Source organism: Pinus tabuliformis, chromosome 4_1 (genome assembly GCF_031772625.1).
Source record: "Pinus tabuliformis cultivar Carrire ecotype Pingquan chromosome 4_1, CPIR1, whole genome shotgun sequence".
NCBI lineage: Eukaryota > Viridiplantae > Streptophyta > Pinopsida > Pinales > Pinaceae > Pinus > Pinus tabuliformis.
In genome coordinates, this window is record NC_142303.1 from 331831381 (window position 1) to 331853402 (window position 22022).

The window sequence follows — 22022 nt, forward strand, 5'->3', positions numbered from 1 at the left end:
AATTTACTCAAGTTAGAAAATCCATATATCTCTTTATCAACGTATCTTTTGATTTGGGAAAGATCTTTAAGGAGTAAGAAAAAAAAGCTCTCATGTTGACGTTGTCATGTCATTTAGAATTCAAAAATAAGGACTCAATCATGGTTTTAGTAGAGAGAAGAAATTATAACGATTGTATTGTCCTTTTTCTTCATTAAAATTTTCTATTTTAAATTTTAGCATGATAACGGTCATCTCAATTATTGGGACACTAACTAGGGAACAATGTTGTAGATATTCATTACAAGATTACTAAGATTAATAATATTTTTAATTAATGCAAGTGAAATCTGGTTATAACTTCTAGTTACAACAACAATAATTTAAGGACAATGATGTCAAACTATTAAATGTTACACGATATATAGTTTTGTTTATGCTTTAGACACATAGAGAATTTACTTTTTTGTTTTAATCTAATTTAGATTTAGATTTTGTAATCTTAAATATAATCAATTATCAATTTCATAAACACTATCTTAAAATTATCTTAAATTGGTTGTATTAACTATAGTTGAATATTATACCCTGTAGTGGAAATCGTAAGTGAACTCTGCAATCGATGAAGTACACTTAGGTTTTGAAAACCTGCTAAACCATGACAATTCTGGAGGCACTGCCTAGAACAAATGATAGTCGATAGAAAGAGGAGTCGTGCAAGCCTCAGCCAGGGGGAGAGATCCCCTCCTACTGGAATGTAACAACTGGTGAATCAAGCGGGAAAACCAGAAACTAGCCAAGCTCCCCTAAAGCCACAGACCCTAACACTGGCCCTGTCTTTGGAGCTCAGTGGCAGGCAAGAAGTAGAGGGCAGTGTTTGCCATGTGTAGCAAAGAAACCCAGATTTGTAATACCCCTAAACAGCCTGGAGAAATATCGCAGTTATATGAAGGATCGTGCGATGATTTGCAAATTCATTGGCGTCTAGCCGACGAAGAAGGCCCTAATAAAGTGGATCCAGCAGAAATGGCAGCCAAAAGGCCATGTAGAACTCAAGCTGGGAGCCAGAAGATTCTTCACGGTAATATTCTCAAACCTGCAAGATAAGGAAAGAGTCTTTGAAAATGGTCCATATTTTCATTACAACGCAGGACTATTCATGAGATATTAGGAAGAATGCTATAACCCAGGTAAGGAGCAATTTTTGGCAGCCCTTGTTTGGGTTGAACTCTTTGGTCTCCCAATGGATTTCTGGGACTTGGAAATACTGGAATGAATAGGTAATTCAATAGGAAGATTTGTCAAAATAGCAGAAACCACATGTAGGGGCCGATACACTTCATATGCTAGGATCTGTGTGTATATGAATATTTCGGAGCCCATCCCTGAATCGATAGAACTGGAATATCAAGATGAAATATGGCAACAGACCTTGGATTATGAGCATATCTCGTTCCGCTTCTGCCAGTGTCATGAGTATGGCCACTTATTCAAAGAATGCTCGCTGAACCAGGAAGATTGGCCAGATCTAAAGGAGCAACAGAATAACCCCCCACAAGAAGCAAATGAGGGGTTCAAAGAGGTCATGCATAAGAGGAAGACCCCGAGAGTGCAGCAAAATCTAGGAAACTATAACCAAAAGCAAAAGGCCAATAAGAATAGATATGAGGTGCTGCAAGAAGAAGAAGAAATAGAAAATGAGGCAGAAACAATGGAGAATCAGGACAAAGAAAATGAGAGAAGTCATGTTAAATCAAAGACCACCCCAAAGAGAAAAGCCCAAATAGATCTGACAAAAAATGAAGAGCAGGAACCAATAGATCTCACCGCAATGGAAGTCGATGCAGCCAGGGAGGAGTTGAGCATGGAAGAGGAAGTTCTGAAAAGATTTTTAAATGAGTGGAGACATCTGGATGAAAGATTCATTCCAGAGGATCAAAATAAACTGTACAAGGAAACCTTCCAACAATACAAGGCTAACCAAGGACAGAGACAAGTTGACATAGCAGAGCAGTTTGGCATGCAACAAGAAAATTCCCAGGAACAACATAGCAGAAGTAAAGGAGGAAAGAAAAGAGGGAGAAGAAATCTACAAGAGTCAATTCAAATAATGGGAGAGATGTTGGTGAACACGGGAAGGGTAGTACCACTATCAACGGTATTCCAACAACTTAATAAAGTTAACCAATGATAGTGATCTCATGGAATATAAGGGGCCTTAAGAGCCGCAGAAAACAAAGGTACCTACAACATTGTTTGAGAAAGGAAAAGCCTCAAACAGTTCTCCTATAGGAAACAAAGGTAACAGGAGAAAAATTAGAGGAGATCCTACGGAAAATGAAACCAAGATACAAAGTAGTAGCACTAGATGCAAAAGGAAGCGCAGGGGGAATCACCATATTATAGAATCCTGCAGAGGCAATGGTAGATTATTAGATAGGAATGACACAAATCCTCACTGGACATTCCCAACTACCACATCTTCTGGGATAGGACTTCCCACTGACCCAATCACACGTCCCCATTGAGGGAAGGACAATCTCATGGGACGGGACCATATCGATCCAACACGGCATGGATTGGGCACGGAGCAATGGAAGAACTGGTCCAAACCAACGACTATGCTTCGCGCTACAAGAGCATATGGACTAAAGAATGGATCATAATCTCAATAGTGTATGGATCACATACTCCTGGAGAAAAGGAAAACTTTATATAGAGCATTAGGAAACTAAGCCAAATGCATTCAGAAAAACTATGGTTAATAGCAGGGAATTTTAATCTAATAACCTCACTGGAGGAAAAAAAAGGAGGGATAAGAAGGGAAGAACCAGAAATGGAGTAGTTCATGGACATGCAAGAAGAACTGCATCTAGTAGATATTCCCACCTACAATGGAACTTATACCTAGAACAATCAAAGAGGAGGAACCCGCCAAATCGCATCAAGGTTAGATCGGTTCTTGGCAAAGGAAGAATTTAATAAGTAGAGATGTATATTATGAAGCGTCAATCTTGCCATGCATGGGATCTAACCACTGGCCAATTAGGCTGGAAGTAGACATGAAACAAGGGCAAAACAAGAGGCCATTCTGGTTTGAAGCCTTCTGGCTTCGCGACCCTGCCTTCTTAAAAAAAATGAAGGAATGGTGGAGATCAAGTACAGAACAAGGGAGGAATAAAATGCATACATTCCAGCTACGCCTGAAAGAACTCAAGGGCAAAATAAAGAAATGGAATAAAGAAGAATTTGGCAATATTCAGCAAGATCAAGAATTGCTACAAGCTAGGATGCAAAGAGTGCAACAACAAATGATAACAAAGCACTGCTCAAAATCCCTAGTGGAGGAAGAAGGAAAATTACTGACTAGGATTGAGGAAAGAAGGAAGCAAGAAGAGATCTTGTGGAAACAAAAATCGAGAGTCCAGTGGCTCTGGGAGGGAGAAAGGAACACTAGATTCTTCCACAAAGCAATGATTCAACATAGACAGTATAACAGAATATTCTCATTACTAGACCAGGGAGGAAACCGGCTAGTGAAAAATGATGAGATGGAAAATTTGTTGGTGAATCATTTCCAAAATATAATGACAGAACCGAATCTTGACAGGGCAGAAGCAATAAACATGATAACTAGGCATATCCCCCAGTTGGTCAGCAGGGACCAGAACTTAGCACTAATGAGGGCTATTACCTTGGAAGAAGTGGAGGAGGTAGTCAAAGGACTAGCAAAGAATAAAGCGTTGGGTCTGAATGGCTTCACGGCAAAATTTTTTTAGGCAACATGGTCGATTCTAGGAAAAGACATCCTAGAAGTAGTGGAAGAGTCCAGAAGAACAAAAAAGGTACATCCTGCCCTAAACTCAACTTTTATAGCTCTTATTCCAAAAACTGATCACTTTAAAGAGCCCCAGGGGTTTAGACCTATAGCATTATGCAATGTAATTTATAAAATACTCTCAACCATAATGGTAAATCAGCTCAAACCGATCCTCCTAGCACTAATCTCCCAAGAGAAAACTGGTTTTGTCAAAGGAAGGCAAATTTTGGACAGTATAGTTACTGCTCAAGAGGAAATCCACTCCCTTAAGAACCTCAAAGCCAAAGGAATGATGATCAAGCTAGACTTGTCAAAAGCATACGATCATTTAAGCTGGACCTACCTTCAAAGTATCCTGAAAGCCTTTGGCTTTGACCCCCAATGGATAAATTGGATCTCTTCCTTCATATCGACCCCTGTGTTCTCAATCCTTCTGAATGGAGCACCATCTGAGGCCTTCAACGCAACAAGGGGGCTAAGACAAGGAGACCCGATCTCCCCCTTTTTGTTCATTTTAGCAGCTGAAGGGCTAGGAAGATATGTCAAAAAGCAAAGGTGCAAGCAGGACAATATAAAGGTTAGCGCATGTGGGGAAATGACCTTCCTTTAACTCATCAACAATTTGTTGATCACATCATGATGTTCTGTCAAGCTACTCTCAAGGAAGCAAGGTCCCTCTTGGCCATTTTGCAAGATTTCATGAATGCCTCAGGAACTCAGATCAACAAAGATAAGTCTGATATCTTTTTCTTTAACACAACAACTCAATCTCAAGCCTTCCTAGCAAGAATAATGGGCTTTCGAATAGGAACCCTACCATCGAAATATCTAGGGATTCTGTTAAGTCTTAACCCACTCAGAGTGGCAAACTGGAAGGTTCTTTTGGATAAGATTCAAGGTCGCCTTCAAAACTGGACCTTTCGGGCACTTAACATGGCTAGTAGAGTCATTTTGCTAGAGGTAGTGCTACAATCAATTCCTATCTACCAACTCTCAAGCTTAGCAATACCCAAAACTGTTTGTAATGATATGACAAAAATCTTCAAGAAATTCCTGTGGCAAGGGCCACAAACAACAAAGAAATGGGCTCTACTATCCTAGAACTAGCTAACTAAGCCAAGAAAAGCAGGGGGGTTGGGCCTTCGTGACCAGTACACTCTGAACCAGGTTATGGGAGCCAAGCTATGGCGGAGATGGATACAGGGAGGAACAGAGTTATGGAAAGAAATATGAGATGCTTAGGACAACATAAGGAAGACTGAGAACCCAAGAAAATATAAAGGGATCGACTATATGGAACCTAGCAGCAGAAAATTGAGAATTGATAAGAAACCACATCTTCTAGGAGATCAGAGGAGGAGATAAGGCTAGGTTATGGCAAGATTCCTGGCAACAGAGGGAAAAATTATTCAACAGGCAGGACCTAGCGGAAGTATTCTTAAATACAAATCACCCAACAGATCAGACAATGAATAACTTCTGGGAAGGGGAGACAGGATTAATATGGAGAAGATGGAAGAGGAGACAACATTGGCCAAATGCACCAAATTCTCTCCAATGGGCAGCCTACGATAAAGAGGTAGACTCCAGAAGAATAGTGATAACAAAAGGAACATATATTATAAGGTGGGGATATAGAATCAAAGGAATGTTCACTATTCAAGAAGGATACTACCTGAAAGCATATCACCAACAACAGTAAGGGTTACCCATATGGGAACGAATATGGAAGGATCAACTACGGCCAAAAATAGTTTTCTTCCTATGGGTGGTCCTCCATGGTCGCACCCTAACATGGGATCAATTACAGATAAGAGGGATGTAGGGACCATCAGTTTGTTGCACTTGCGAAGGACAACTGGAACGATGGAACATCTATTGAATGCCTGCAAATATAGCAATGCCCTATGGAAGAATCATGAAATTCTCTTTGGACATACGGACATGGATTACTCATGCACAAAAAAAAATGGAAAAATGGAGAAAGAAAATCTACCAGAGCCCCATCCTAAACAAAGCCTGGAACATCTCCTTAGGATTTCTCCTGTGGGTGGTGTGGAAAGAGAGAAATTAGAGAATCTTTAAAGATGAAAGAAAGACAACAACAAAGGTGTGGAAGCTAATAGTATAGAATATCTGCGAAACTATTCTGGCTAAGAAATGACACCCAGAAGATTGGGAAACAACACCACAGGAGAGATGAATAATGGAAATGCTAAATCTGAATCCGTGAATGCTAATCTCCTGGAAACTGAAACCTACACCCCGGAAATCCCTAGCTTACTTTGTGTTTCCACCGGAGGATTTTATAAAACTAAACTTTGACAGTGTAGCCAAAGGAAATTCGAGCGAAACAGGCTTAGGAGGAGTGTTTAGAGGCTACCAAGGCCAAACAATCCGACTATTTGCAATGGATTATGGAATAGCGAGAAACAACAAAGCGGAACTCAATGCGCTCAAACAAGGACTAGAAATTGCTCGAAGGAAAAAATTTTAGAAGATGGTGGTGGAAGGGGATTCCACATTAGTGATTGACACAGTGAAAAAGCTCCAACAGGGAACCCGATGGGAAAAAATAAGCAAGAGCTGGAGAACGGCAAGACTAGTTCAGGAAATAGGAATCCTAGTACAAGGGATAGAATACCTCATCAGGACACATGTCTGCCGATCGGGGAACGTGGCAGCGGACTTCTTAGCAAACTGGTGATGTGGAAAATCGAGAAGCAACCTAGACATCCCGAGTGACGAGATAAATCAAACAGAAGGAAATGAGTAGCCTTAAGGAAATTTTGGGAAAAGAGAAGGAAACAAAACAAACACCCAATCGGGGTGCGTAGGGACATTAGAGTCGGACGGAATATGGCCAGGACAGTTGGATGGTGGTCAAGACAACCGGATGGTGGTCAGGGCAGACGGGCTACGATGAGGGCAACTGGAAAAATCATGGTCATGACAGACGACATAAAGAAAAAGGGAAGTGAGCGGCCCATTCAAGGACCCCACACGAAGGAAGGGGAAGAGGACAGGAAAAGGTGAAAGTGGAGGGCGCCTCAGGAATGAAAATGGGTAGGTGGGTGAGCAGCCGGGAAAGAAAGGTGGCGAGAGAGCGAGGGGGATGCATGCAGAGTGTAGAAGGAGAACGAGCGACAGGAGTTGTGGGTGAGAGTTGAGAGGAGCGCAGGAGAAGGGGCGACGATTGGCATATGGACTCCGCTAACAGCAACCTGGAACGAAATTGGTATGTAAACCAAGCTCCCCTTAGTGTAAATTTGGCAAAAATGTTGCGAAATTGGAGGAGAGTCTGGCAAACAAGGAGAGAGGTGTTGAAAGTAATAGGAAAATGTTGGTTTTGTTTTAAGAAGATAATGTCTGGTTTCTTAATTGCGAAAAGAAATGAAAAATTTCGTGAATTCTAGTTCAATTGTCTGTTGATAATGTCTAGGTATGAATTGACTATATTCTATGAAGGGAAGCGGGGGGGAATGCGACCTGGGAAGGGTTTGGAGGGCAGCTAGAACCTGGGGGAAAGAAACCGATACCTGTCATAGGGAAATGTTGCAGGTCGGGGCCGAGAAAAGGCTATGACGCCTTTGTTAGCCTTCGGGGACCCTGTCGACTCCAAAAATAGTGGGGGCGAGAGGGGGGAATGGGAAATGGAAAATAGACCTTGCTAGGCTAGTCTGGCTTCTGGGGGGAGCTTACACCAACGGGGAAGAAAAGAGGTGCAGGGGATTAGGAAGGGGAGAATTCCATACCAGTGGGGCTTTGCATGGCCAGGGGGAAATCATTTCTCTATAACCCTGTGTAGTGATGGACTACAAAGGAAGGCTAATTCTAGAAAAGCCAAGAGGGAGGGGGAGTGTGGTGAGTAGCACGTTGAGAGGGTCCGCCCTAGTGGCGGAATTGGAGCCAAAACCTTGCTTTCCCGTAGTTGGAATTCCAGTTCCTTGCCGACCAGATCACAAGAGCGGCAGGGGACCTCTGTGGGGACCCCAGGGGATGGGTACCAAGGGGGGAATAGAGCTGAGGAGAGAAGCGATAACTGGGTGGCTGCGAATTGGGGGCAATTGGGTTGCCGAGAAGCAAACTGGAAGTTTTAATGCTGAAAAACAGATTAAAAAGGAATGGCAGAATGTTATGGAAAAACTTAGGATTGGTTTTAATGAACATACTCATGTTAACATTACAGGTAGAATTAATTTCTATACTCTTCAGTCTCCAGAGCTCCGTCATCAAAAACAGGTGAGAATGCGTGAGGGGAGGGGACGGAAGAAATTGCCATGGGAAAAGATGGTGAAAGCATAAGGGAAACAAGGAAGAAAAGGAGGCCGATGAGCAAGTAAGCAGGAAAAACATAAAACGAAGGGCCTGGAGGCATCAACGAGCAAAACACAGAGAAAAAGGGGAAGAAGAACAGGCGAGGAAAGCATGCAGAACCTAATGAATGCTTACCATGCAGGCACCCCAGCACAAGTAAAAGTCGTAATTGCAACATGGGAAGCTAAGTTAAATGCTAACGTGGCAAACAAAGAACTCCCAATGGAAGACTGGGAGCCATTACTTAACAACCCGGGCCATACTAGAGGCCGCCAAACTCTGTTCAGGCAGACCATACAACAGTACTGGGTAATGAAAAATCTATTGGCCAGGGCAATGATAACATACAGGGATAGAGAAGAACCAGAGCGAGATAGGCCAGAGGAACCAAGTTTAAAGGACATCCAGAAGGAAATCCAGGCGGTGCAAGTGCAACAATATCACCAGAACCTTCGTTTTGGGAGAATGGAGAAGCAGATCCAAACCTTGCTGCAGAGCGAAGTGCCCGAGTCAAGTGCTAAGGACCCGACTCCAATTGAATCATCTGATGACTGAAGCAAAGAGACAAAAAGTTAATTTTTGTTATTATGACGAATAACATTTATTTTACAAGTCAAAGCATTAAGTATATAGTAGATATAGCAGCAAACTTAGCATGGATGACAAGGATTAAACTATTTAAATTTTGGACAGCTTTTGATGTTGATCGGTGGCCAACAAACCTGGTTTCCTTCGGGCAGGTTGAGGCTACCAGACATATTTTGTTACCTGCTTATAGATAAGTAATAGAAAAGGGAAGTACTACCAAACTTACACAAAAAAAAAAAAAAAAACGAATAGTTGAATATTCTCTTAAACTTATCATTTAAAAATCGATTCAATTCTAAAAATTCTTAACTATATATGCAATAAATAATCTTATTCAATTTTAATATTAAGGAATAGCACAATGAATATCCTTATTCAATTATAATATTAAGGTGTAGTACATGTCTTAGGAAGTTGATAGCCACCAAATAGTCACCTCTCCTACTTTATGTTTCTTGTGTTTGAAGACAATAACATGTTATGATGACGTAAATATATTTTTAAGAAAAAATGCTTATAGCACTCAACATTTCAAGAATCATTCATATTCTTTCTCTAAAATAAGGAATTTACTTGTCACAGGAAGATTAGGCATGTATCCTCCATAGGAATTCTATGTATAGTTCACTTACACGGTGATTTTTCCAATAAAAAAAGGAACAAGCTTTATTTCATCATGACTAAGGTTATCAAGCTCATATTTAACATTAAGAATGTCATTAGTTCTATTCAATTCAATAATTTCTCTTTCAATAAGCAATCTTGATTGAGGGGTATTTTACTATTTAGTCCGCCAATATTCTGCGTTACTTGAAGCAGCCACTAAACAAGCACTAATAAATTAATTGCATTAATTGCAAGCCTAAAACCATAGCAAAGGCTATATTAGCTAGCATTTTCAACAACCAAGCAAACCACAATTGACTTACACATATATTTGACTCCCCTATCAAACTAATTCGTGTTTAGAGAGGATGACCATCACCATGCCAACATGCCATATGAGAAACTTACCAGCATAGAAACAAATATTATTCTTATTCTTCTTTTAATAATAATTTAACTCCATCTAAGCTCGTTGATGAAGACAAAAGACCTTCACTATAAAGCACATACATCAGTATTCACTTTTGCATTTAATTGAATGTAAAACATGTTAATAATGTTAATCTTGGCTGTGAGCCAGACCCTATTGCAATTACTTGAAATGCATTCGATAATATTAAATTTTGATGTAATATATTCAAAGGAAAAAGCTTAATAAAAAAACAGAGGTCCATATATGTCATGTCTATACTACTAATAATCAAACTTCAAAAATATTAACCATCCTTGATTCACGGGGTACGACTCAGGAATGACCCTGAGACATCCCCTATCCTGAATAGTCATCCTCAGGAAAACCCTCTCAAAGAGGATACCAAGACATACCCAAATCCCACAAGCGATGCCCAGGCATCCCCACAAGGTGAAACTACCCCACCCCAAAAAAGGATAACACAGGAAGGAACTGATTTTTTTTCCTCTCTTTTGTTATAGCAAAGGCCTCCACGAGCACCCCCAAGCCCTAAGCGACCATTTTGAAAATGAGGAGAAACAAAGTAAGCATCAAGTGAGGAATCTGTCAGCAGCAACCACAAATTTTGTGCTCGGAAGAGAAATGTTCAGCTTAATATAACGAGAGTTTCAGCTTTGGAGTGGTGCCCAGAGGTTTGTTATTTGTATATTTGTTTTATTTTTGTTCTCATGTATGATGTAGCTAAAACGATATAAATTTAAAATACACAAGCAAGAAAGAATGCATATATCAAAACAGATAGGCAGAGATTTCCAAACCTACACCACAGATGAAGAGAGATGCTTTCAGCTAATGCATAAAGTATAAAGCATCTATGAATTAGTATAATGCTAAATCTGCAGAGAGTTGACCATTGCCACAATAGCCTTGGGCTCATAGACAAGACAACTGTTTGTCATCTTTCCAAAGGTTCCCAAAATGATGGTTACGCCACAAGAAGTCAATAGCTTGCAGGACTAGTGACAAATCCAATAAAATTTACAAAAGCATAAACTTATGGATCATAATATCGCACTCCAGGATTACATTACAAATATAAACTGGAACAACCTGTATGTAATATGTCATATATACACTATTGTAAACATCCCTAATGCCAAAAAAAATATGTCAGGAACTTGCTATGATCAGAGAATGAATGAAACCCCAATCATGCTACATTGGAGATCCAGTACAATAATCTACAGCACATAAATGTATGCACAACTTTCTATCGCTGCTGCAAATCTATGACAATTTTTTGTACACACCAGTTTATCCTTGAATAGCCAGGAACAATATTAGACGGAGGACCAAATCAAACTGAGGCTTCCAGCTTCGGTTCAAATGGAAATGCAGACACGAACTTCTCGACCTTCTGGCTTCCGGGCAGATAACAGGGAGGCAATTCTAGCCATGAGTTTTCCAAGATGTTACACAGCACTTGACTGTTGAATTGGCCAGAACTTACGCAAATCATTATCAAGTTGTCATAACCTATACAGTTGATATCGGCTTTCTTTCCATAGTATTGCTGAGACATTGAAGGGGGCATTGCTAAGACTTGCACCCACTCAGACTGTGTCTCATTAAATTCCCATATTCTCACATGGGCACTTTCCAAAAATTCCAGGAGGACTACCACGAACATACGTCCCCCACAATTCACAATGTCAAGAGAATACTCAAGTGGTGAGGGTAAAAGAGGGGGGTATTCATACCACAGGCCTTTGTGAGTATTACAAGCCACTACTTTGCCCCCTCTGTTCAAAAAATAGACTATCTCTTCACCACCATATCCTGATGTCAAGATAGAAGAATACTCCTTTGAAGGACTCCGCCGGACATCTGAAGCAACTACATTACCTCCTTTGTTCAAAAAATACACAGTTCCATCATCACTGCCAATATTTTGTTTCAAATAGCATTTTCCATACCTTCTCTCCTTTATGTTAGAACTTATAGATGGTTGACTCCAGTAATGTTTTGATGAATCATATACCTTCATCACAAATGTAGGCCAATCACCATATATGAGTATTACCTTATATGAATTTTTAGATGCAACCATTGTGATAGCATGTATGGTCTGAGTAATCTTTAGGTGCGGTAATCTGCAACACTGTCCAGTGAGAGGGTTGCACACAATGAAATTGCCAAGAGATGACTCAAAACAAATAAGTGCTCCTGCAGATGCCACTGGTTTGCACTTTACATTTTTGCTTAGACAAGAGGGGAGATTAATATGGTGCCATTTATTGACCTCTGTGTCATATACAATGCCCTGATCAAACTTGGAGTCCACCATGTAGAACCATGGACAGCGAAATGGGACCTCTGAACAAGCATTCAAAAAGCTTGGAGAATATATCATTGAATTCCATCCTTTGCACACTGAACGAAAACTGAATAAGCTAGACACAGGCAACCGTGCAAGCACCCTTGCTAATAAATCTTCATGAAGTTCACCACATGATATGTTATCTATTATCATAGGATCCTCACATGAAAATGATGCATTTATCTTTCTCCTCTTCTGTTTTGAGTTGCTTTCATCACGAGTGCCCACAATACTTCTTTTCAGGACTACAGGAACCAGCTGGTTCTCCATCGCAATCCCACAATTTGAAGATGTTCCAGGCATAATGTTGCACATAGGAGGATGCCGCAAATGGTAACAGGACTGCAAGAAGTCTGCACTCAACAACTGAGCACAAGAAAAATACTGAGAATCACATTATATAAATCATATATCTAAATACTGTTTTTATTTTATATGATTTTTCAAAACTCAGTATCTGGTTTAGTGACATGAGCATCTAACTTCCAAATTTTACTGCAAATTATCACATTTAAAGATAAAGATAGAAAAATGTAATCTGAACTCCCATTATTGTTTAAAGCCGACATTATATCCCAAAGCACATTAATCGTGTATCTGTGTGATTTGTACAGAACCAATGGCAAAATCAATATCAAACACACTGCATGTGAAATGAAATCAGCAATGGTGAGTCTGGCAAGAGATTTGCACATTAAGTAGAACTCAGTAAATAGCACGCTGGAACCTAACAACAAGATGCTAGGTACAAACATAACTGCAAAAGAATCAAAAGTACTGTATTATGTGTGGCATAGCCTCCCACATGTGCACAGAGACAGTCAATATTTGTGTATCACTGTGTATAGGGTTATTTTTACATGGGTACCATGGAAAGCGAAGGCAACATCTCTAAGTTCTAACGATTATGTTGTTAAGAGGGCTTCGTCTATGACTGATGGGTCCAAATCCAATAATGGCAGTGATCACCTTCATCATCAATGTGATGGAAGCTGTGATGCCTAAGAAAAGGATGTTCTTTTCTGAATACCATCTGCAGCCCTGAATGCCTTCGTTGTTACAGGTCGTTACTAAACATTTTAACTGTGTATAGGGTTTTTTCCTACTCTCTTTAACGAGGGTTTCCATCCTCACTTTTATGGACATTAATGTAAGGAAAAAACTAATATTCTCTGAATATTTCTCAGATCTAAATCCTAAACACAGAAACAGTCATATCAGCCTTTGCATGCCATATAAATGCTGTTTTTGTATAATAAGTACTTAAATTCTCAGGGCTAATGTGCTTTGAGTTCATTTACACTCTTACTGTTCATTCACTAGCACTACTTTTGCTTCTTTCATAGTTCCACCATTATAGATGCTCAAATTGTATCGTGAAGATAGAAGGAAGGCTTGAAGCACTAGACGGGACTCAGGAGCATAGTTCTGAGGCGTAAAAAGCAACCAATTTTCCAAGACAGTTAAATATGGAAAAGAGAAGAAACAAGAGGTTCCATGCTAAGTATGACAGAGTACTCCGTGCAGGTGAAAATTTCTAATCAGACATATATGAATAGTTAAGAAAACAAAAAAAAGAAGGGATTAACTTGATTTACAGAAAACGACAAATTCCTCATGTTTGTTGCTATAGCAGTAGTAGATGTTTTAACATCCTGACTGCGGACATAGATAAGCTGCCAGTATTAGTTAGAACTCCATTGTTTTGAATGTTGCACACTCAGCAACAGACATTCATCAACACTACCAGAATCACGTTTACAACTAAAGCAAAACATAATAAAATGGCACAAAAGATTCCTATAAAAGAAATATATTGATGTTAAGTACAACCAAGATCCAATCAAAATCAGACTCCCTCACGTGACCATTCACATGATCTGAAAAAAACAGCTAAATCTTCTAGCCCCAAGGATTAGCTCAAAAGGTCTTAAAGCTATATAGGCAACTTCTCAGAGATGGGAGGTCATGGTTCAACTCCCTCGACTCCTTTTGGGGTTTGAGCATCATAATTAACACCGGTGGTTTACCCTGTTTACCATCCATGGATCTCAGGGAAGTACTCTAGAGTTTTCTGCCAAAGTTTTCCTTCGAAAAAAATAGCTAAATGAAAAAAACACCTAAATAATTTTTCTATCTCCACAATGGGTTACCTCGATTTGGATGGTGCAGACCCCAACACACAAGCCACAGTGAAAACAAGGGTATGCAATAAGCATGAAACTATATCTGAGCCTTGAAATTCACCAACTAAACATCCTAAGCCGAGAACAAAAAGGAAAAATCAATTCATAGATGTCAGGCTGCAGTAATCATCTTGCAGCTTGCAAATCAAGCAACTGTGAACGGTATCATGGTATCAAGATGCACTCCCATAAGGGCAGCCAAGCAACCTTATACCATCCATAGCCAGCTCAAGTCAATCTCCAAAATCCGAATGAAAAAGTAGAAAGCATTATGGAAATGCAGCATCCAAGGTGACAGAGGTCTTAGGCTCACCGAACAGGAATACAGTGTCCTGTTAACATTCGGTCCCATCACTGAACATATATATAAATCATCCATGAAAATCAACCAACCGTTGGCAAATGTCATTCCTAACTATCAGACCAAACCCACGTCATAGATGATTGAAAATTAAAATAGTAATCTATAACATCGGTATCAAACGCCCTTTAAACTATATTTTTCAAGTTCAACATTTCACGATCTTAGGGTTCACTTTGGTTCATCCATCTCACAACTATCTGATATTTTTCCAGCACTCGACACCATACTTCAAGATTGTTGTATTCACCGAGTGCTTGACGCCATCTGAAACATGCCAATTTAGGGAAAAACAAACTGGGTTCCTCACCAAACCCTCAGAAGGGGATGTCACCATAACTTAAATTCTCAACCCAGATAACGATACCCAGATAAAGATACCCAGATGAAAAACACAATTAATCTACTGAAACAAACTATGAAAGCATACCTGCACTTATCCAAGAGCTCGTTCAATGTTAGTCAAAACTGCAACCAATCCACACCATTATCTTCTCCTGAAGCGGATCCATTGATATAACAACCCTTAGCAGAGAAAGGGTTAACAACTCACTACCTTATACTCTATCTGCTCAGAATGATGAAAGCACTCTCGCTATTGTCTGGAACCCACTGACATGTCTGCCTTCAATGATGTTAACAGAAGGTGGGAATGAGAACTTCAAAGCCCAAGGTATCAAAGAATTAGAATGTTAAGCATAGAGCACATTATTCCGAGGCATCATGAGTCTGCAGAGCACTGAGAAAGAAGTACAGAATTGACTTTGAAAAGCAAAAGCTATGGTTGACATATCAGACAGAGGAATATATGTTGATATCTGTGTCGAGATACAACAAGAAGTCAATGCCCATCAAAAGGGACATGGGGATGTGTGAAATTCCGTTAGCCCGCATTTGATTACTGCCCTTTGTTGGGATAGAACGTATTTTAATTCGATATGTGAGCTCCATCTAACAGTCTGGAGTTCCCTGGTGTTATGGCATCTTGTCTCGGGATTCCAGGATAACATGGCCGGGTTGTGACCCAGCACTTATTAAAATACAGCTCTTGTGATGAGTTTTTGTTTCTGATGCTGGTCAGAGTGGATACATCTTCAAGCATGCTCGCTCCTTTTTTTCTTATTAAGCACATTGCTTGCCCCTTTATTTGTGAAACGCTATTTTCATATTAAAATAATAGGTTATGTGTTTATTTTATAAAATATTGATTTTAACAACGTGTAAGCATCAATTCCATTTCTTTATCATGAAAAGTATCACTCGATGTAATGAACTTCCAATAAATTTATGAGAAATTAAACATATCCTATACTTTTGTATTTAATCTTAAAAAGTGAAAGTGTGTGATCTACTCTTCATTTTTTTAATTATTGTGTGACCTACTCTTCTTTTTTTTATTTCTCTTTTATTATTAAAAATAATATTATTTTATGTTATTTTATGAATCTATATAAATAAAAGATGAGAATGTGTATATTATTTATATATCTTTACCACCTTATTTATATGGGCACTCACTTTTTTCATATGTATAGTGTGTAGGAGGTCTCAACTCAAAATATACATATTATATGTATATATATGTATATTTGAGTGGGAGAAAGAGAGAATGTGCATATAATATGCATGCTTTCACCTCTTCTCCCATATAAGGTGTGGGGATGAATGGGGAACAAAATGCATTCCTATATGGGGGAAGGTGGAGTGAGAGTATACATATCCCACCTTCCCCTCCTATGATATGCACACATTCACCCCATCTTTCCCACCCAAGTGTAAATATAGGTTTGGGAAGAGGGGTGGAGAAGGATTGTAACACCTCCATTTTGATCCCTAGTTTATATTGTGAGTAACTTAGTTGGCATTGCTTGTATAGGAATTTATATGTGATTGGTATGACAAGTTGAACTAGATAATTAGAAACAACATATATGTATCTTATGTTCTCATTAATGAAAATTGTTGAACAACTAACTGGGAACATGAGTACTGATATGTACTATGATAGCATGAGTAGAACTAGTGAGTGGGGGTGAGAAGGGAGTCCAATTATATCTAAAGAATCCTAAACACCTTTACCAAACCATCTTGTAATGCTTAATTTCATTTTTGAGAAATATCCACCCAATTTTCCTCATTAACTTGATAGGTCGGTGATTAAATAAGGTTGGTGGAAGGATCAACTTCCACAATTATTAAAGAAATGGACAAAGTCCCATCACCTCTAGAAACTCCACTCTTGCAATGGGGAATGTGCTTGGGAAAGTGTGCCCATGAAATTAAAGGGCATGTGCATGATTGGGGAGTCATTTGATTCAGTGGGATGGAAGAATAAGAGAACCCGTGTGAGTGTGTGGGAGCAGAATACGAATGGCTAAGTAATAGGTGCATGAGTGCAAAAGAGAGCACATTAAGACACCCATTTTTTAGTGGAACTCTTGCTTGAGGAACTTGGGTTTAATATACTCAATTTGTTGCCTTGAATTTATGCAAGAGAGCCCTAGATTTTGAATGAACTAATAAGGTCATGATCAATGTGTTGTTGGGAAAGCACAAGTAGTACTAGGAGGGGAATCATTGAGGAATTGTTGAGCAGTGAAGGGATCCCCTTGGTGTTTTGTAAGCTAGCTAAGGGGCGTCTATGAAATCATGGAAACCCTAGGATTGGTAGGGAAAGAAGGGTTCATGTTTATCTTTGCCTATGAGGGAGAGGTTCCTGCACCTAGGCATTTTTTTTTAGTGTTAAAGAGCTCCCCTTGTTGTACCATTTTATGGCTAGGGGGTGGCTAATTGTAGAGAGATTGAGGTGTAGTTAAGCCTATGGTTAGGTGGAAAAGAGCTCATTCCTAGTCAGTTAGTAATTTATATTTTAGATAAACATTTATTTTTCCTTTATGGAATACATGCACTTGATTTTACTTGTCACGTCCATTTAAAAGAAAAAAATATATATTTGCTATAAAAACAAATCATAAATGAGTAAATTCTAAATGCAATCGTACATAAATGCATGATGACTTGAATTGCAAAGATGAAATGATTGTTGGTTGTGGATCATGTGTGTTGACATGCTGAGTGGTTGTCCAACAACGGAAAAGCCTCAAGCGCCTACCTTGCATGAGTAATTGTCTTGGTATATATAATCTACAATTTATATGTTGAGTTATGATGACTTGAAATGATATATATCTATATATATATATATATATATTTATATTTATATATATAATTGAATGTTCAATGTTGTTTTTAGACATGCCAAGAGACCCAATAAACACTTGTTTAATTACTTTTTGAAATTGATTGTTTAAGAATGTCTTATGACAATTCTAGAATAAGCATTGTTTTGTTTTCTATGGGTCACTTCACCCCATTATACCTTGGACATGGATATGTTGGATGGTAGTGTCTATGGAATGTATCATGAATGCTGCAATTTTTTGATAGAGTGATTTGGTATATTATTTTTTGCATAATGTCTACAATGACTTAAAGTATAATTGCTTGTGTGTATACAATCGCCTTTGCTGAGATTTGCTTCTTATGAGTGTAAGACCTTAGTGCAGTTCATAGTGGCAATTTTGGTCTCTTTATAGTTAATGGCATATTTCCTTAGGCTCTATTACAAGTTTGAACCAATGTCCCTAACACTATGGGATAATTGTCTGATTGCTTAATGAAGTTTCTAGGTAGATTTGTCTTGCTCTTGCTTGATTATTCATGAGGAAAATATGAAATTGATGATGTGTTATTATGCTTTGCATAAAATCCATCTATGTAAATGGATATCTTGGAATTCTAGAGTACACTTGAGAATGACAATTATAGCTCCTAAGTTGTTTGCATTACAGTCCATCATGAGGACTTATGTTTCATCTCTATGTCTTTTCATGAATGACATTCACTGTAAGCTAGGATTTGCTTGAAGGAAATTGAGTGTGTGTGTGTGTGTGGTTGGATGGATAGTTTCCATGATAGAAATTGGAGATCAATTTGAAGATTAGTGACTAACCTATTGGTTGATCACACACATACATATGTATGTGTGTATATGAATTGGTGCACAATTTGGATGTTGAGGGCATGATTATTTAATTGATCATTCAATAATGAATTTGAGGACTAAGTTCTTGAGCCATGAATCTTTCGTTCTACAAATTGATGTATGCTTGTGTATGAGTTTATTGGAAAATAAAATGGTAGTGTTGGGTAATTTAATTGATGGCTAAATTACTTCATTAATTGTCAACTAAGGTTCGTGTACTTGCGAAGTGCATGTGCACAATATATGCTAGGAATTTTATTTTTGATGAAATGTAATGTAACTAGATTAATTCATATCATTCTTACGTAGATGTTATTTCCATCAAAATTATTATTTCGAAAGCAAACTAAGCTTCAAGATGAAATGAATTGAAAACTCTAACTATCAAACTGAATTGAAACTTAACATACTGCAACAAGAATTAAAAATTACTCTATTTGAAATTAATTGAAAGATCTATTCTAATGAGCAGAATTGAAATTTAATTTTACTTGCAGAAATTTGAAATATTGTTCTAAGTTCTCTTGAAAATCAAAATGTTTATTCTATTCAACAGAAGAGAAAATTTTAATGTAATTACTTCAGAAAAATGACAATCTAAAATATAACTATGAAGGATTGCAGATGTGTGCAGTTGCGATTAGAATTGCTCTGCTCATTACTCATTAAATCAAAATAAAAACCATTGAATGAAGCAAACTATTAAAGGGGAATATTTTTGTCTTTTGTGAGCGCTCAGCATATTCAAACTACTAAATGTTAAACCAGATATCGATGAACAAAATACCAATCGAGAAAATTAATTAATTGCAATGAGAAAGAAATTATTCATGAAATAAGTTAACAACTAACATAGCCAAGTGATAAACTAACTTACAACTCTTCAAGGGGGCCTCATGTTGAGAGTAGGCATGAGATCTATTATCAAACTATTGACCCACACATTGATTACCAAGGGAATAGAGTGACTTGCATTAAATGTCGAAGTCTTCAATAGCAAAATGAGTAACTATGTATATTGCTTCACTTTAGGGATTTTTATAATCCTCTGTTAAATAATAGTCTTAAGAGTTATAAGCCCAAAAGCAATTTTTCACTCGACAACTAAGAGATTAAATTGAAATCAAAATCCTTATTCTCATGATTTGCTACTAAAAGAGAAAATCATGAGAAGATTTTGATTTGACATATCATAACTTTGATTCCAAATTCTTCTTATCCAATTCCATGCTCGCTTAATGATGCCACGATCCTTCTTCAAACGCGCAGTTGGAGTATTATAACCAGAGTTGACTTCTAGTTTGACCCTTAGATCTCTCAAATCGGGTGAGTTGTTAGATCAATGTGATAGGTGGATGTGCATATGTTGAACATTTTTTATCTACTTATATCTTCTATTCCTCCTCAAGTGCGTTGGAACCTATCTAACCATGGATGTAGCTGCAAAATCTTTGGTTAGTTGTAGAATGAGTGCAATTCAGTAGCTATAGGAATGTTTTGATTAAAATTCATAAAGAAACAATATATTATAGACCATGAATGAATGATACCTTTTTATGATGTTTGAGCATATTTGAGGTGACCTTTTGACTTAGAAATGTAGCAAAACTATCATGAAATGGATGGAAAGGAAAGTAAAAGGGTTATAAAAAAAAGACAATTTAGGACTTCAATAGGTAGAGTAAGCATGTGTGTTGAATAATGCTTATGTGAAAATTCTTGGATTCAATTGTGTGCATTTTGACAAAGTATTGAAGCTTTAGAATACATAGGTAATTTCATGTGTTGTTAAGGGAAAGATCTTCTCAATTGACAAATTGTGCCTAAAAAAATATTTATCACTAAAGGAAGATAAATCTTGTCAAAAAGAGAAGTGAAAAGAAAACAAATCATGCCAATATGTCAAAGAGACAAAAAAAAATCTCTACAATAAAGGAAGAGAATTGATGAGAGGAAAATAATTCTCAGTAAAATGTCAGTGAGGAGAAAATTAAATATCAATGATATAGGAAGAAGCTTAAGCAAAAAAGAAGGTGTGTGCCAGTGATAAACAAAATGTTTATTGATGACAAGGAAAATGTTCACTAGCAATGAAGATAAGAATGTTGCTACCAAGAAAATGTGATGGGTGTGATACATTTCATGAGGAAAATTATTGTCATGCAATAAGGCTTGTCACACGAGAAAAATAATCCACAAGATACATTAGTTCGTTATGAAACATGGTTACCAGGGGATTAACATGGAATGGCTACCATATACCCAAGCCTTTTCTGATATGACAAAGGGACGAGAGAGGAGTGGGGGGACATGGCAAGTTGTTGTGACATGGTAAAGATGTGGATGGAGCGATACAAGGGAAGATGATTCCTATTTTGCAAGGACAAGAAATTACTTGGGATGTAACATGTCAAAAGAAAGGGAATATTGTGGTGATATCCCACATGAAAATAAGGATTCATGTGAGGTCATAAAGGGAGTATAAATTCCTAAAGACGGAAGAAAAATATTGGCACATGAAATTTTGTGGATGTGAGAGGAATTTTTTTCAAGCTTGACATATCACCTTGGGAGAAAGTGGTAAGAAACCAAAAACAAAAGAACTCATGCCTCAATAAGTGTGAGCCAAAGGAGACCTCATACATGTGTGACATGGGAAAGTACAAATGCCATAAAGGGCATGCCAACATGTCCTATGTATGGGAGTTGATGTGGAAAAGGAATAATGGTAAACCCTTATTAAGCATTAGAGGGTCATAACTTTGCGTCTATAACTCAAATTGTGACAAAATTACAATCATTAGGAAGCTCTTGATCAATAGAATATGATTGTGAGCTCAAAAGTAGTTTTCAAGTTGAGTCTAAGATGAAAATTTTGATTATCACACCTCCTTAATGATGCTTAGGGGGTTCAGTATGCTATAAGGCTGCAAACTCTTTCCCCCATGTTGCAAATTGTTGCGGGGGGCGGGAGGTATGCATATGGGTTGAAGTGGTGTTCACTCCCCACCTTCCCTCCCTACCCCACAACATATGGGTAAGGATAGGGTTGGCACAGGGAGTAGGATGAGATTGTGTGGATGTGAGGGAGGGGGGCCACAATCTCTCCACCCTTAACACCATTTCTTTATCATTGAAAGTATCTCATCCACCTAGCCCTCCAATTCTAAGAGGTTAAGAATGTGATAATTTGTACACCCTCACCATCCCCACCCTCAATACCATTTTTTTTATCGTTGAAAATTTTCAGACCCTACTAAGAAGAGTAAGAATGTGCATATAAGAGAATGAATATGCATATTATAAGCACACTCTTACCCCTCGATAT

The 22022-nt window shown here is 38.2% G+C and overlaps 1 protein-coding gene across 1 annotated transcript; it reads right to left on the bottom strand.

Moving 5' to 3' along the window:
• Positions 1-10579: 10579 nt before the first annotated feature.
• On the bottom strand, positions 10580-15777 carry LOC149175628 (F-box only protein 13-like). Its single transcript, XM_089419725.1, has 2 exons — positions 15080-15777; positions 10580-12468 (listed from the first exon to the last, which is right to left on the bottom strand). Exon 2 carries the CDS (start codon positions 12415-12417, stop codon positions 11080-11082), a length of 1338 nt encoding a protein of 445 aa, XP_089275851.1. The 5' UTR covers positions 12418-12468; positions 15080-15777; the 3' UTR covers positions 10580-11079.
• Between the last annotated feature and the right edge of the window lie 6245 nt (positions 15778-22022).